Source organism: Bufo gargarizans, chromosome 1, assembly GCF_014858855.1.
Source record: "Bufo gargarizans isolate SCDJY-AF-19 chromosome 1, ASM1485885v1, whole genome shotgun sequence".
Classification (NCBI taxonomy): domain Eukaryota; kingdom Metazoa; phylum Chordata; class Amphibia; order Anura; family Bufonidae; genus Bufo; species Bufo gargarizans.
Window position 1 is genome coordinate 671,654,188 of NC_058080.1, and position 17,980 is coordinate 671,672,167.

At 43.2% G+C, this 17,980-nt stretch overlaps 1 protein-coding gene across 5 annotated transcripts in view; it reads right to left on the bottom strand.

Annotated features, from left to right (window-relative positions):
• Positions 1-17,980, bottom strand: part of HOMER1 (homer scaffold protein 1) — a 122,835-nt gene that overhangs the window by 73,278 nt on the left and 31,577 nt on the right. For 4 of the 5 annotated variants that reach the window (XM_044276116.1, XM_044276119.1, XM_044276117.1 and 1 more), the window contains 2 exons: positions 16,223-16,354; positions 8,653-8,745 (listed from right to left, as the gene is read on the bottom strand). In XM_044276116.1, the coding sequence (XP_044132051.1) occupies positions 8,653-8,745; positions 16,223-16,354 (225 nt within the window). Of the gene's footprint in view, positions 1-8,652; positions 8,746-16,222; positions 16,355-17,073; positions 17,556-17,980 lie in introns of those variants that run through there. The other variant, XM_044276120.1, reaches the window with a different exon arrangement.

Here is a 17,980-nt window from a genome sequence, read left to right on the forward strand (position 1 = left end):
CTGTATAAACATAACATTGGCCCCTGTTTATCCCACCTAAAGTGTCAACTTCTGTCTTGGAAGAACTTCACATCATTTTTTTGGGGGGGGGGAGAGACTAATCTGTTTTTCACAAATTCCTCTATCCCCTCTAGTCACTCCATGTTTTTTTTAAATCCAAAGATATCAAAAGGATCAACTCATTATTTTGTGGTTTTAAATGGAATAACAGACGACTTTGTTTGGGTCTTTGATTTCCCAACAACATTGAGCAAAAGAAGGCATCAGTTTCCCTTAAAAATAATTATTAATCTAAGATGGACCGCTAGATCATATAGGATATTGTCTTGATTGCCACTTAGGTCAGCGGTTTTCACCTAACATCTCACTGACTTGTCTCCTGCACATCCTTTACTCTTCCCTCTTTGCAGACATCAGGACTAATCCTCTCATTATGACAGCATGGAAAACATGGGCAAACACTGCTGATTGCCAGGAAGGAAGCTTTCTTTCCTAACAGTCGGCCGCTCGTTCAGTGAAGGAGACTGTGAATTTACATGCAGCGATCTGGACAAGGGATCGCTATTGGTATCCTTCGTCCCCATACAGAATCATTGTTTCTGGGCAGCAGATCACTGTTTAGACAGCATGGTCTGGTGCCCAGAAATGATGACTGATGTGCCCGCACAAACCTCAAGCGTTTTACTAGTTCATCGGGTGATCGGCGGCACATTTAGTTGGGCAGATTGTCAGGAACGAGAATTCGCAGGAACAGTCTTTGCGGATAATATGCCTAAAAATCGGTCAGGCTAAATCCACCTTTAGACTAGAGAAAACCTAGGCTTAAATTCTAGATGCTTATTACTGTAGACAAAATCCTTCACCGTCTGCACTGGTTTCATGACATCAGATTAAGACATGATATTGTAGGACTGTAGATATTGTAGTTATGCCTAGAAAATAACAAGGCAAGTGTCGAACAAGGACTGGGACTTGGGACTCCTTCCTGCATCTAACACCACCACATCAACTTCACCTCAACCTAATAACTACTGTAGGTATTACAACTTCCCAAGCACAAGCTGCTCCCCGTTGCTCTGTTCCGGGCTTCACTGGACTTCCAGTCCCATTCTATTAACTTCCGGATGGAGAGGGTCACGTGTGTTGCTGCAGCCAATGACTGGTCTCAGTGGCGACATGTCTCCAAGCAGCACATGAGCCAACAGTGACATGCCACTTGGGGACACTGAGGCAGGTCACTTTGACCAGACTACATACAGGACAGTGCGGCTCGGGCCTGGAGAAGGCCAGGGAGTGGTGAGTACAGTAAGCACTAGCAGTGCCATAGTCACTGAACCCCACATCTCCTGCATACTAGTGAGTGTTTCCATAATTTAAGCACTCACCAGTATTTACTTTATAAGATGCATCTTATAAAGCTAAAAATATGGTAACTGATTTACAATATACTTATTTTTCCCAATTTACCCACAAAATAGGCAACTGAAGGGTGCCTATAGCACTTTGGAATCCGTACACTCGTACACCGCTGACCCTATTGAAGCCCTACTGTGCCAAGTTGATTTGGATGCGGTTTAAAGGAAGTTTTAACTGAATATACATATGCCTCTCTAAATCATAAGTGCACATGGCTCTGTCTTCGAATATGCTTACCTTATGAATTATTCCTCCAGCACCAATCCTCTATTTCAATTGGAAACCAGTGACATGACTTCCTCACAGATGCCTCATACATGGCCGTGGTAGCCCTCCACCACTTATCAATGAAAACAGAGGACTTATGATGGCAGCTTAATGGGGTTTTCACACAAACACTTTAAAGCACATGACAGGCTAAGCACAAATTGTTTCTGGATTCCCTCTGACCTTACCTTGTATTGCAGGAGACCTGTGTAACAAGTGGAAACTTTAGCTACTTTATAGAAAATATTGGAGAACTGTAAAAAAAAAATCTATTTAATATCAGGCCATTACATGACTTCTAAGTGATGAAGTGATACAGTACATAAGGGCTCTAGGGCAAGGGGGTGGCGGGGGTTTATATTCTTTATGGTTTCTTTCTAGCCGTGCAGCCTGGCACGCTACATAGGGTGTAATAAAAAAAAATGCATTTAGGTAAAATAATCAAATAACAAACAAACTAAGCGAGATGGGATTCTAAATGAACAAAATTTGTGTAGTGAGAATCTGGGGGTACAAAAAGGTGCTATGGCATGGCACATGGTGGTCAGCGGAATTTCTAGGACTTCCATAATACGGACCTTTTGGGAAGTATGCCACCATATAGGCTCTGTGCATAGTCTTTTTCCTGCATGGCAGCCTTGCAAGGAGTTAAATAAAAACTGGGTCTGCATCAGTAATTGTCACAAAATACAAAATCGAAATGTCATACCCCTTGCGGCAGTGACGTCCCATTCACACCAGCTGCTGTATGCCTTGCATACTGCTGAGGCCAGTGATTGGCTGCATGGTGACCTGGTGCGTACAGGATGTCATCACTGCAGCCAGGAAGATGACATCAGCACTGCAGGACCAAAACATGACACTGGAAGCAGCATGGAAGAAAAGGGACGGGTAGGACTTTTTTGTTGTTGTTATTTTATGACATTTACTGCTGCTGCCTGAGTTTTCATTTATCTTGGACATACAAAATAAAAGTCTTGTAAAATTCCAAAATTTCTAACACAAAACCTGAAATCTCCTAAAATCAGAAGCAGAAGATTGAATAGAGAGCATCAACAGTGAAACTCCTCTAATAATAAAGTATAGGGAATGTACAATTTAAAGGCTATAGATACCTTTGGAGGCATTTTTTTGTATTATTATTATTGCATTTGACACATTTTGGGCTAAAATAATTTTTTCACTTGATCTTTATATAAAAAAAAATATTATGAACAGTTTTTCTTTTACAGCTAGCAGGCTTTCTGTTTTACAATGAATTCTTCAGGGAGCTACACTGACTACTGGATGTGTAGCCCTTATCTCTGAACTCCTGGCAGCTCATAAACACTGGTTATAGCTAAGTTCTTATCAGTCTGATGAGTTTAGCAGTGTTTCTTAGGCCGGGTTCACATCGGCATTATTGAATAACGGAACCTATAATGGAATATAACGGAATTCTAGGACAGAATGCAAAATGGAAGCCTTTAAGAGGCATTCTGTTTTGCTCCGTCCTAATACATGTCTATGGGGGCACATAACGGTTCCATTTGTTTCTGTTATACATGACGGAAAAAACTGTCCTGTCGAAAGGACAATTTTTTCCGTCATGTATAACGGAAACAAACTGAACCCTCATGTGCCTCCATAGACATGTGCTAGGACGGAGCAAAACGAAATACCTTCTAAAGGCTTCCATTTTGCATTCTGTTCTAGAATTCCGTTATAACTCTGTTATAACGGAACCTATAACGGAATTCAATAACGCCGATGTGAACCTGGCCTAAGCTGTTAGGCTGAGTTCATATCACCGTTTAGCTTTCAGTTATTCTGATCCATCAGAAGAAGAGAAAGAAAAACAGGATCCTGTTGCATCAGTTGTCATCCGTTTGAGTCATTTCCATCTAAAATCCGTTTTTTTGTATGAAAAAAGTACTGCATGCAGGAATTTTTTTTCCCTGTCTAAAAAAAACGGATCTCAGACGGAAATGGCTCAAACAGATGACAACTGATGCAACAGGACCCGTTTTTTTTTTTTTACAGGATCCAGTTTTTTCCCCCTCTCTCTCAGAAAAACGGAAAGCTAAACAGTGACGTGAACTCAGCCTTAGGAAAGTTCAGACAAGGACTACTGATTGAGCCGTCAAAGCAGTTCTCTGACGGATTCAATGTAAAACAGAAAACCTGCTAATCTGCAAAAACATTTAAAGCTGTAAAAGAAAAACTGTTACAAATTTGTAATAAACACCAATTGGAAAAATTATTTTTAACCCAAAATTTTTGCAATAATTAAAAATTTCCCCAAAGGTGTCCATTTTCCTGGAGGTTATCTGCCCTCATACCTAAGTTTTATATACTTTTCTAGTGTCTTATTAACAACTGCTAATAGTCCAACCCATCAGGGCCCAACATCATATAAATGGAATTTGACTTTATATCTTTCTTTTCAGTAATAATACGGTACCGTCTGATTTCGAGGATAACCTTGAAGTGGGTTATTTCCAAAATGTCACCTTGCAAAGAACTGTTTCTCTTGTAAAATAAACCAGCAGTGCATGGATAATCCAGCAGCATGGCTTTGTTTCAGCAATGTAATGTCCGTTCTAAGCATGAATAGCATGTCCCTCTTAAACAAGAGAACCCAAATAAATGGGACTGATATCTACATAATTGGATTAGAATTTTGTGTCAGCAGGCTCTCAATCTCATCTCTCGGTGGAGATGGCTAAGCCATGCCAACTGTGATTACAGCTTTTTTTCCCAGCCAATCTGGCCACCTGTTTTGCAAAAACTGGACCATCACCAATTCCTTACTCCTCAGGAAATGACCAGATGTCAGATGCAAATGGCCTTCAATCAAAACTACTAAGCTGGTGAGTGGAGAAACCATTAGGACAACCTTAAATAGAACAGAAGTACCAGACACAGGATGTTCTTGTTCCTTTCAGTGCAGAGAGGAGACATTTGGTGGAGCATAGATCAGATTTATCTTATAACAGCATGACGTTGGATCAAATATCAAACATGGATACAATGAATTTCATATTTGTCAACATATTCCAACATCACTTGTGCCAGAGGATTCTGTATACAAACTAAGCGCTGCAGAATATAGTAGCGCTATATAAGTAAAAAAATAGAAAAAATTAACCATTTAGTATGGCGCCACCTGCTGCCTGTTCTTTACTTTATTTCGCTGTTCACTTCACTGATGTGGACGCATATGCTCACTTCCATCCTTCAACTTCCACCAGATGCAGCAAAAAGGGAAATGCCCCCTGAGAATGGACATACACCCAGAGCTGCCAGCTGGAAATAAATGTAGCAGAGCAATGAATGAGATCTCTGGATCCATGTGAGGTACAGGGCTGGTTCTTGCTTTGTTAGAAAGAGCTTATCATGTCTCATATGATGTCTGATTTACATTTTTGACATTAATCATGGGATAAATTATGTGAAAAATGATTTTGTACCGAGTGCACTGACCCCGCCCCTTGTACTCTTGGGGTTAAATTGGAATAAATATATTATTACAAGCGGGCCGCTCACCAGGCACAGACTGTCACTCTGGGGAATCTATTAAAAAAGAACATTGATTTTGGTTTTTGATAACTCCAACTGATTCTTTCAGAAGCAAAGATTCAAGATAGTCGCAATCTGGAAGGGGTCAGGTGCCCTGAAATGAGTCTAGCCTTTTGCTCCTTCTGTCGATATTGATATTGCTGTATTCCTTCATAAAAAATCAGTTGATGATGATCAAACATCTAATATCACACAGCTAAGGACTTTCCAACTACACTTTCTATTGTAGTGTCTAAGTGTCCCAGCAAGCCTATTATACCAGCATAAACACAAAGAAGCCGGCTGCTCCTATATTAGAGGACGGGACGCTTCCCGCTACTGCAGATTATTAGAGCAGTATCACAGGATTTGTACAGTGACATCTGTATTAGCATCGCGGAGACATATTATTATTACTAGTATATTGGCCGTCTAGGAGATTCACTGGGACATTCATTGCTTTGTGAATAGTATTGGGACTGCAAACAATCTGTTCCTTACTGATTACATTAACACCCTGCACACTTCCATATTACCTCCGCTAGGGCCCTGCAGAAATAAGTGGGTTCAGTAATTATGGTGTAAACATCATTGGTATTAAGAATTGTTTTTACATTCACTGAGCTTTGTATGGGGATTTATTACCGTATTTTTCGCCCTATAAGACGCACCGGCCCATAAGACGCACCTGGGTTTTTGGGGAGGAAAATAAGAAAAAAAATATTTTGAACCAAAAAGGTGTGCTGTGTGTTTGGTGGGTTTGGAACTAATGGTGGTCTGTGGATGGCACTATTACTAGGGATCTGTGGATGACGGACACTGTTATGGGGGGATCTGTGGATGACGGACACTGTTATGGGGGGGAATCTGTGGATGACGGACACTGTTATGGGGGGGATCTGTGGATGACGGACACTGTTATGGGGGGGATCTGTGGATGACGGACACTGTTATGGGGGGATCTGTGGATGACGGACACTGTTATGGGGGGGATCTGTGGATGACGGACACTGTTATGGGGGGGATCTGTGGATGACGGACACTGTTATGGGGGGGATCTGTGGATGACGGGCACTGTTACAGGGGGATCTGTGGCTGGCACTGTTACAGGGGGGGGGATCTGTGGCTGGCACTGTTATGGGCTGGGGGGATCTGTGGGTGGCACTGTTATATCTGTGCCATCCACAGACCCCCCCAGCCCATAACAGTGCCATCCACAGACCCCCCCAGCCCATAACAGTGACATCCACAGACCCCCCCAACCCATAACAGTGACATCCACAGACCCCCCCAGCCCATAACTGTGCCATCCACAGATTGCAGCCGCCCCCCCCCCCCCCCCCCCCCGGCGCCGCCGCCAGTATACAAATATAAGATGTTATATTCATTTATTGGTTATTAAACATGCCCCCTCAGTCCTATTACTACCTTACATCCTAATCGCTTGTGTAGAATTCAGGCAGGCCAGGCGGGCGGCCGGCGCGTCCCTCAGTGACGTCACTTGCCTGCGCCGCCTGCTTCATTCATAAAGTAGGCGGCGCAGGCACATGACAAGACTTGCTGCTGCCCGCCCGGCCTGCATGAATTCTACAGATGCGATTAGGATATAAGGTAGTAATAGGACTGAGGGGGCATGTTTAATAACCAATAAATGAATATGACATCTTATATTACTATACCGGAGCGGCGGGGCGGGGATACTACACTGACTGCACCGCCCTGCTGCTATTGCCGGCCCCAGCTCCTCCTCCCAGTCCCTCCCCGAGTCCCCGCTCGCATCTACATCGCAGCTTGCGATGTAAAACGGCAAGCATTCGCCCCATAAGACGCAAGGGCATTTCTCCCCCGTTTTGGGGGAAGAAAAAGTGCGTCTTATGGGGCGAAAAATACGGTATATTTTCTATTTTAATACATTCCCAGAGTGACAATGTATGCCTTGAAAGGGTTTTCTGATTTTACTTTGGAGTTTAACAGATATACTCATCTAGTTGCTTACCTCATGTACATCTTTCCCATGATTTTTTTTTCAATTTGGACTCTCCTAAGCATGTTAGCCAATCACTCTGGTTTGTTTCCATCCTGTATGTAGCACTACCCATTGCTGTATCCAACCAAACCCATGATGCACATGATGCTAGTTTATAGCTCCTCCCACCCAGCTAGTTACATAGACACTTCCCTATCCTTGCCCCTAACAACACCCAGCTAGTTTATAGCTCCTCCCACCCAGCTAGTTACATAGACACTTCCCTATCCCTGCCCCTAACAACGCCCAGATAGTTTATAGCTCCTCCCACCCAGCTAGTTACATAGACACTCCCCTATCACTGCCCCTAACAACACCCAGCTAGTTTATAGCTCCTCCTACCCAGCTAGTTACATAGACACTCCCCTATCACTGCCCCTAACAACGCCCAGATAGTTTATAGCTCCTTCCACCTGGCTAGTGTATAGCTCCTCCCACCCAGCGAGTTTATAGCTCCTCCCACCAGCTAGTTACATAGACACTGCCCCTATTGCTGCTTTGATACGCCGATGGACATCACAGAAAATAAGAAGGAGCGGCATGGACATGGTCATGTGACCACAGTCCAGAACAACAGATAGAAGCAATACAAATAAAAGAAATACAATACAAAATTACAGCTCCCTCCATAAAGGACTACCACTTGTAATAATAGGATAGATGATAATCATTAGATAGGTTAAGGTCCGACCACTGGGATTCCCACTGATCACGAAAACAGGGTCCCTGTACCCCTGAAATCAATGGAGGCGGGAAATGAAAGGGGTTGTCCTCACGCTAAGTATTGATCACCTATCCTTAGGATAGGTCATCGATATCAGATTGGTGGAAGTCTGGCAACTAGCACCCCACCAATCAGTTGCTGGCCCAGACCATAAGGCTCCATCCACTGTGCAGTGGCCATGCTGTGTAACTGCAGCTCATATCCCAATAAATTAAACAGGAGCTGAACTACAGTATTATTCCTGGGACTGTTATTTCTGTGTCCGTATGCTATTACTATAATTACTATAGTATATGTTACTAATGCAATAAATGAAAACATAGGAGGAGATTTATCAAACTGGTGTAAAGTAGAATTGGCTTAGTTGCTCATAGCAACCAATCAGATTTCACCTTTCATTTTCCAATGGAGCTGTAAAAAATTTAAGGTGGAATCTGATTGGCTGCTATGAGCAACTAAGCCAGTTCTACTTTAAACCAGATTCTAAATCTCCCCCATGGATTCCAAATAGTGTCAGTTTGCAAACCAAAGAGACCCAGCAGACTGGACGGTCTGGACGGATAGAACACCTTGAAATGAGGTAAAAGCTGAATCGGGACGTTTGCACTTAACAGTCCGCAGGTGACACGTGTACTCTTATCGTCTTGATAATAATAAATATATTAGATGGGAACGTTACCTGGGAAGGAGTACTAGTCAGTTCCATCTTTTCTTGGGATTTTTCCTTTGCTAATCGAGCAGCTTCTTTAAATTCCTGAAATTTTTCTGCAAACTAATCAATGAAATAGAAAATTAATTAAATTCACAAATAAACAAGCTGTGCCCTGGGCGAAGTACAGAGAGGTGTGTGAATTTGGGGTGGTCCCCTCACTATTTATGGCTGTTTCTGTGCTTCTATGGGGAAATACTATGTGACAAGTGTACAAAGCGCAGTACAGTGCTATATACTACAGTCATGTGTATGAGCCCCAGTCTGCAAGCTCATCTTCTGGGGGGAGAAAAATTATATGTCAAACCCGTGTAGATACAAGGTTAACCTATAGGCAAATGGGCCTACTGTAGTATGTCCCCCTCTACTCTTATAGCCAGGGTTCTCGCCTATGGTATCTTAGAACTGCTATGCTTTAAAGTCTGTTTCTGGGAAAATCGCTGATAAACCAGGCACAGCACCTTGTAGGGCTAGCTCAGCCAAATGTAATGATGTCTTTCACCAAGTGATCCATCTGGGGAAAACGTACTTTGAATCCATATGCAATTGAGCAGTTAAGTGCACCAAGGGCGGGCTCAAACCACTCTGTGCACTTTTGCTCCTGTTGCTTTCTCTGCCAGCCCCTCCCCCTCAGATTTGATTGACAGGGCCAGACAAGATGACTATGCAGAAACCTGGTCCTGTAAATCAGGAAGTAGAAGGAGGGACTGGCAGAGAAACCAAGAGGAGAAAGGGTGCACAGAGTGGTTTGGGCCCGCCCTCGGTGCTGTTCATTTTCATATGGATTAAAAGTACTTTTTCCCCAGAAGGAAGCAATGGATCAGTAAGTGAACAGTATTATTGCTTTCATCTGAGCTAGCCCTAGAAGACATTGCGACTGGTTTAACAGTGAATTTCCTGCCGACAGACTCCCTTTAAAGGGGTTGTGCCATAAAATGTTTTTCACTCCAAGGCCTCATGCACACGGCCGGTGGGCGGCCGTGGCCGTATTGCGGCCCGCAAACGGCGGGTCGGAAATCTATGGCCGCCGTCCGTGTGCACCCCGCATCACTTGAATGGGTCAGCAATTCCAGAGATGCGGAACGGAACACCGGAAGCACTACGGAGAGCTTCCCCGGTGTTTCTTTCCGTTGTTCCGCACCGCAAATAAATATGACATGTCATTTTTTTTGTGGTTCGGACAGACCACGGACCTATTCAAGTTGAATGGGTCTGGCCCGCTGCACGGAAGTTGCCCGTGCATTGGGGACCATGAATGCGGCCTTAAGTGTATTTTCATCAGTTACTCTAGCTACCATTCCTTCTTGGATTGTTTTTTTTTTTCAAGTTTACCTCATTTGCAGTTTTCTCTTATCCCCCATGCTTGAATCATACTTCCTGGTTTGTCATGTGACTTCTGCCCCATCATTCCTTAGGGCAGTGAAATGTGTCCTGACATCAGCCCCTTGTTCTTACCAATAACTCTTCCTATGTCTTGTATTACAACCTGCAGCAACTAAAAATCAATTCACAAATGCTACAGGGTGCGATGGTAGGTGAATAATTTTAGAATAAGGCGGTTTTGATAAAAGGTGGTGTATGGGGAAAGTGATATAACAGCAATAACTGTTTGGCGGTATACATATATATTAGTGGCACAACCCCTTTAAGTACAAATTATAAATATAATATAAATGTTACATGTTAAAAAATATAATATAAATGTTCCTGCGACTAGACTTGCATCCATGTTTTTTCTACCACTCTATGAGCACCAAGAAAAACGAAGGAACAATATATAAATAAGCAAAACAAGCATAAAAATGTTATAGGTTGCAAAAAAACTGTTAAAGAGGACTCCCAGGCTATGAGATGTGCGCTACGATTGGCCAGCGCTGCAGCCTAGGAGAAGGAGACGCCCACAGGACAAGGGAAGACCCGCCTACTATAACTTAAGGAGCAAAGGTACCGGAGCCTATAACGGGAGAACGGAGCGGCGCCCGGGGATAATAGTCAGTGCAGTGAGATCCCCGGGCGCCGCTCTATATGGCAGCATACTCAGTTCACATAGTTTATACAAGTGAAAGGTCCTCTTTAAATATAGGCAATGAAATCAAACAAGAGCAACAACCACAAGAAAAGATAACATATACATGCTGGGGCAGATTTATCAGTGTATTGTGAGTCACTTGCTGATTGATGGAGGTCTGACCGCCGAGACACTCGCATTCATTAGCATGTATGAGCCGCTATAGAGCACTGCACCACGGGCATCCAGGTACTGCAACCCAGACTCATTTACTTAAACTGTGCAGGAAAAATGCCAAAAGGGCAGAAGCCCCTACATTTTGATGACTAGTGGGGATGCCAGCTGTCAGACCCCGGTATTGGAATACCCCTCTTGGAACAGTTTTCTTCTTCTGGATGTTTGGGGCCCATTATTGTGTTAGAACCTGGGCCCGAGGTATCCTCTGGTATTCAGGTGGGCCAGTTTGACCCCAGGGGTGTGATCTATTAGTAGCAGCTCTACAATGTAATTATCAATGCCCAAATTTGACAAAAACAAAGCGTATACACAATAGGTTGGTGCAGAGATTGTGTCTGATGTATAATAATATACAATATTACATTTATCATGAGCCATTTAATTGTTAAAGGCTATGTACACCTTTGGGGCAATGCTTTTTTTTATTATTGCATTGTACTCATTATGAGGTAAAACATTTTTTTTTCCAACTGGTCTTTATAAAAAAAAAAATATGGAGTCCTTTTCTCTGTACAGGGCTGAGATGCTCAATTAACAGGATCTGAATTCTCTCTCTTTCATCAGGTAGCTCAGCTGACGGGCCCCTTATCTCTGCTCTCTGACCTTATAAACATTAATTAAAACTCAATAGGGCCCTATTACACGGGCAGATAGAGCAGACGATTGTCGGGAGGGAAGCGTTCCTTCCTGTCAATCGCCTGATCGCTAGAGGAGTAGACCGCTGCTATTACATGCAGCGATCTCCTCCTCAGCATAGGGACGAGCGATCGCTAATGCTTTACTCATCCCTATACCATCTCATTGTTTTCCGGCAGCAGAGCGCCTATTACACGGCGCAATCTGCCGCCGGCAAACCAGGGTTTATTTTAGCGTTTGCTCATTCATCGGGTAATCAGTGGCGGTATTACACTGCCAGATGATCGCTAACAAGCGTACACATAAATGCTCGTTAGCGATCATCTTAACGATAGACTGCCTGTGTAATAGGGCCTTAAAATAAGTGTTTATGACCTCTTAGTAATTTAGAGATAAGGGTTATTAGAATGATCGGCAAAAAGTGATAGTGAAAGTACACATAGCTAGAAAAACTGTTAACCCTTTGAGACAGAAAGGATCAATATTTTTAATAAAGACCAATTAAAAAAAATGATTTTTAGCCCAAAATGAGTAAAATGCAATCATTAAAATAAATGCCCCAGCAGGTGTACGTAGCCTTTAAATTAACGATTGTACATAGTGACAACCCTTTCCTGGGCCACAGTACTAATAAATCTACACCTCTGAGCTATACTATGCTTAAAAGGATTGTGTCACTAAGCATATTCTACATTTATCAAACCAGCACCTGGATCTGAATACTTTTGTAATTGCATGTAATAAAACATTTAGTACAGCCAATGAGCTATTCAATGAAATGTATCTGTAAATGTAACAGCCACCTGCTGTTTGTTCTTTTCCTTATTTTTTGTTCGTCCCACTGAGCTAGTTGAGCGTGCTCAGTTTAAGGGCTGATGCACACAAACGTATTCTCTTTCCGTGTCTGTTTTTTTTATGCGGACCGTGTGCGGAACCATTCATTTCAATGGGTCCGCAAAAAAAACAGAAGTTACTCCGTGTGCATTCTGTTTCCGTATGTCCATATTTCCGTTCCGCAAAAAAATAGAACATGTCCTATTATTGTCCGCATTACAGACGAGGATAGTACTGTTCTGTTGGGGGCCAGCTGTCCCGTTCCGCAAAATACGGAATGCGAACGGATGTCATCCCTATTTTTTGCGGATCCGTTTTTTGTGGACTGCAAAATACATACGGTCGAGTACATGAGCCCTAAATCTTCAACTGCCACCAGCTTTATGTACTGCTAGAAGCTGTGGCAGTTACAGGGAGAGAGCTGCAGCAGAAAGGACACACCCCTGAGCTGCCAGGCTGAAGATATTCTATCAGAGCAATTGGAGAAGTGAATGGGGAGATCTCTGGATCCATGTGAGGTACAGGGCTGGTTCTAGCTTTGTTAGAAATAGATTGTCAGGTACTGTATGATGTCCGATTTTCATTTTTTTACAATAGTCATGGCATAACCCCTACTGCTTAAAGGAGCAGAAAGGATACAGAAACAGTCCATCCCTGTTATACATACATTGGTACCTTTTACCACTGCAGAGGAGATACAGTCAGCAGAAAGAGGTGAACTTCAAGGAATGAAACTGATAAATATATGGTATGCAGTATATTCTATACTATTATTATCCAGGTCAGATTTGAAATATATTGCTGGTGCAACTTTATGCTGCGTCACCACCATTGCACGTAACAGTACCTTAAATCATTGGTGTGCAACTGTCACCACCAGACATCTGAGAAGCTCTGACAGATGCCTTTCAGAACCTCCTCCTTGAGCTTCCTTTGTTTTGCTTTCAGTTCCTCATCTCGTTAGCCTCTCTCAGCTGTGATGTAGTTGGACTGATTGCATCCCTTTAAATTCCTCCCCATAGTGCATTAGTGTGCGGTTTATACAACTTCCTGGAGTGTGTGTGCATGCTGATCCTATTTCCCAGTCTTCTACTAGTAAGTGTTGTGCATTCTTTTGTGTGTTTCTGTTTGCTGGATCCTAGGTGACCCTGACTCCCTCCGTGTCTAGTGTAGGGAGCCGGTGGTCGTGTCCCCTCACTATTATAGGGTGTTCAGGTGTTATACAGTCGAGGTACGAGGATATGCGATCATCTACCATTGGGATTTTCGCATAGGCTGAGCAGTCAGGGAGAGTGCCAGGTCTGATGCAGGGGTCTCCCTTTTTGTTCCTTAGTTTTGGATCCAGTGAGTCATATATTCATTTTGTGTTGTCTTGTTTCCTGTACACCTTCCGTGACAGCAACCCCTCGCTTTACAACTGCTATGAAATTTAAACTTCCTGCATCTCCTGAGCTGTCAGAGAATGCTGGGAATGTAGTTTAATAACAGCTGGGAAATGACATTACTGGTTTAGAATAAGTGCATAGCATCTGAGCCCTATGTTTAATATCTATGCCTGGAAAAGCTGGTGAGTCTGTCACCAGGAAATTCACTGATAAACCAGGCACAGTGCCTTGTCGGGCTAGCTCAGCTGAATGTGATGATACCTTTCACTTAGTGATCCATTGCTTCATTCTGGAGAAAAACTACTTTTAAGCTATATGCAAATGAGCAGTTAAGTGCACAGAGGGCGGACTTGATTGACAGGGCCATGTTTCTGCATAGTCACCTCGCCTGGCCCTGTCGATCACGATGGAGAGGGTGGGGCTGGCAGAGGAAGCAGGAGGAGCAAGAGTGCACAGAAGCGCCTGCCCTTGGTGCACTTAACTGCTCATTTACATATGGATTAGACGCACTTTCTCTCCAGAACAATGCAATGGATCACTAAGTGAAAGGTATCATTACATTCAGCTGAGCTAGCCCGACAAGATATTGTTTAATAGTGAATTTCCTGGTGACAGATTCCCTTTAGACCAGGGATGCCCAACCTGCGGCCCTCCAGCTGTTGCAAAACTACAACTCCCATCATGCTCGGACAGCCTACAGCTATCAGCCTAGAGAAGAGCATGGTGGGAATTGTTACAACAGCTGGAGGGCCGCAGGTTGAGCATCCCTGCTTTAGACAAATCTATAGGGATCCATGCAAGTTTTTTCTTCATTTTTAATTTCTCAACATAATTCTAGAATGATGAGGCAGATATATATCAATGTGACTTGATTTTCACCAGAATGTGTGGCACACGCTTGCTGAGCCAAATATATGAGGTGTATGCGCCACAATTTTGTTTAATTTACGACATGCTAGGCACAAGGTTTTGTTTTTGTTTTTCAGATAACTTTTGCGCCATTTTTTTTTTCTAGCCCTACTTTGCTCCCTGTTTTGTTGCAGTTTTAGGCTAGGTCTACACGACGACTTAGACAGTTTTTGGAGCATGTTTTGAATAAAAACGATACCAGCACCAAGGCGGTATAAAAAGTGGTGCAACATACTGGCTGTATAAAGTGGTGTCGCAAATAAGGGTCTTTGTGCCGCATTGTGTTACAAACAGGGATTTCTGTGTCGCATCTTCTGCTCACCACTTTCTAAAACATAGACTTAGACACATGGCGCAAGCCAGTGGCATAACTAGAACTGACTGGGCCCCACAGAAACATTTTTAAGACCCCCCTCCCCCCCAGCAACTTCTTCATAACCCCCAACTCAGTGCAACCCCCACACCTGTGGCTAGTCAAGATCAAGCTCTCAGATGAGGCCCGGCAGCCGCTCCGTCCGTTTCCTACACTATCACTGTATATAATGTCATTGTATAATACAGTTGACGGGGCCCTGACAATAAAATCTTCTCCTTAGGGGGCCCCTTGTGAGTTTGGGCACCAAAGCAGCCACTTCCTCTGCTTCTCCTATAAAATATTCTGGTATAAAATAAACCAATCTTAATATATCTGTCCCCATGTTCCTAGAATTATTTCTATAGAAAACATTGTATTTGGTTGGTTTAGTTTTTCTTGCAGGTTTACTTTAGAGCAACGGAATGATGGATTATGTTTCCCAGGCTGATCGCGCTCATGTGCATGAGAGCTTAAAAATCCTTAAGATACTGCCAAGCTTTTTCTTTTGGGTAGGACCACACCGTGCACACTGTGTGGTCGTGTTCAGCTTGCGTCACGACCATGCTGCGGTCAGATATCACGCAGCTGTACAGACATAGCGGGCTCTAATTAAGCTAACGAGGACCACTGTTAATTGCTGTACGGTATTGAAGGTGCCGCATGGCCGTTGTGCAGTCTTTATTAGCTTAATTAAAGCCCACTGCGGCCTTGCAGTCGAGGCACAACCATGAAACGACCAGGGCTATGTGGTTGTACCCTAACGCTGGGTTCACACCTGAGCGTTTTACAGCGCGTTCAAACGCGCTGTAAAACGCTCAACACATGAAAACCAATGCTTCCCTATGGCCCTGGTTCACACTTGAGCGTTTTACAGCGCGTATGAACGCGCTGTAAAACGCCCTACGCTCAAAAAAGTTCTTGAGCTTCTTTGGGGCGTTTTGTCGCGCGTTCCCATACATAGACTTTTGGGAACGCGCGACAATGGGCGTTCGCTTGTCTCTGTATGCGCGATTGTAAACGCCGGTATCGCGAACGCTCAGGTGTGAACCCAGGGTAATCGTAGCAAAGGATTCAGGACTACCCTGTTTTCCAACAGCAGTGACCACCACCTCTAGACTACACAGCCTGACTGTTATGTAGCAACCAGCATGCAGTGCTCAATCACAATGTACTCACCTTTGTGAGATGGTGCTCGGAGGAGAAGCCAAGGCCATATACTGTGTTAGCCCTGCTGTCTGCCCACTGGCCAAACTTCTGGGATGTTTTAGTGAATGTCATGTTGGGACTGATGGTGCTATTTATTATTGCCTGGCGGAAAAATACATAAAAGTGTAAAACATGAACAGTAAAAGACATAAAAAAGCGTACATTCAAAATAAAGAAAATAAAGTGGCCATTTATAGAATACATGGATATAACATAAACAGTATATCCCTTTAAATTACCTATAATTTCTTGTCTATACACCATCCTGGCAGGCAATGCCGTATTACAATAATACTAACTACATCGCCACCTTCAGGTAAGGCAGTATCATCCCGCTTACTGCTTTATGTTAGAAATCCCTGTGTATCAATCAGTGGGGTGCCACCATTTCCAGGGTGCCACAGAAGTCACAATTTCTTTGCTAATACTACCTTGCTGGTCTGGAAAACCTAGGCATGCATGAGATTACTATACGATTTCCTGCCTCACCCATAACCTCATAAAACATTTTTTATTTTATGTTTTTTTTTTTCTAATTGGGAGTCATTTTAAGCCTCAATGCCAAATTAAAATTTAGAAGTCTTTGTCCTCCATTTTTGTTTTTCATCCTGTGACACGGGGAGACAATACTTTCCAATAGTTAATTCGTTTAGTTTAGGTTTGTTGTTGTTTTTTTCCATCCATGACATGAGCAGAGGACACTGCCAAATCTATGGTTAGTGTAAGGGAAGACACTGTGGACAGGAGGTATGCGGCTGGTCTGAGCAACGTCATCAAGAAGAAACAAGTTAGAGGTTAGAGGAGGCTGGCACCATACTCACATCTTTGGGAGACACTAGGGCTTCTTATTTAGGCCCGGCAATTTACCTCTGCTATGGTTTAACCATGCCAGCCATGTGTATACACGATCATAGCCTCATTTTTGAGACAAGCACAACTTATTGGGTGCCAAAAACTAGAAGAGTCAACTGGTTACTTTCTTGCTTCAAGCCAAAGCTGGACCAAGTGACAGAGCGGTTGATAATGAAAATCTCCATGCATTGTTACATTCTATTATTTGGACATCTGCAAAGCAAAAATTCAACACAGAACACCAAGCAGAGTGCCCTAGATTTTTGAGTAATTTCCAAATTTTTTTTTATAAGGCTTCTTTCACACACAGCAATCTGGCAGGCTATTCCAGCAGAGAAACAGCCACTGGAGTTCTCCAGATCTGGCATAGCCTGATAGTGCCCTGTAGCTACCGGACCCCATAGACTATAACGGGATCTGGTAGTTATGCCGAGATTTAGCTGGATGAATATCGCTGCATGCAACAGTTTTTGTCCAGCTGATTCCTGGCATAAATGCCTGGGAACATCCGGATGACCACCAGCTCCCATTATAGTCAATGGGCTTCGGCAGTAAACAGCAGTATCCAGCTAGGTCAGATCCAGAGAACTCTGTGTGAAACTAGCCTTAAGCAAAATACATTTTGAAAAAAAAATGTAATTAAAAAAAGTCAACCTCACCCACTTTATCCCCCTGCACCAGGGACTTCATAAATAAGGAGCTCATTCTGAACAGCATACATTTCAATGTATTTACACCAGACATCTGATATAAATACATTGATAAGTGTCCTCCATACAGTTTTAAAGTATGCAGCTTCCCTCATATAGTCTATTATAAACCTCTTTGCCTGAAGCCACCACTAGGGGGAGCTCAGTGCAGGTAAATTTATACAGT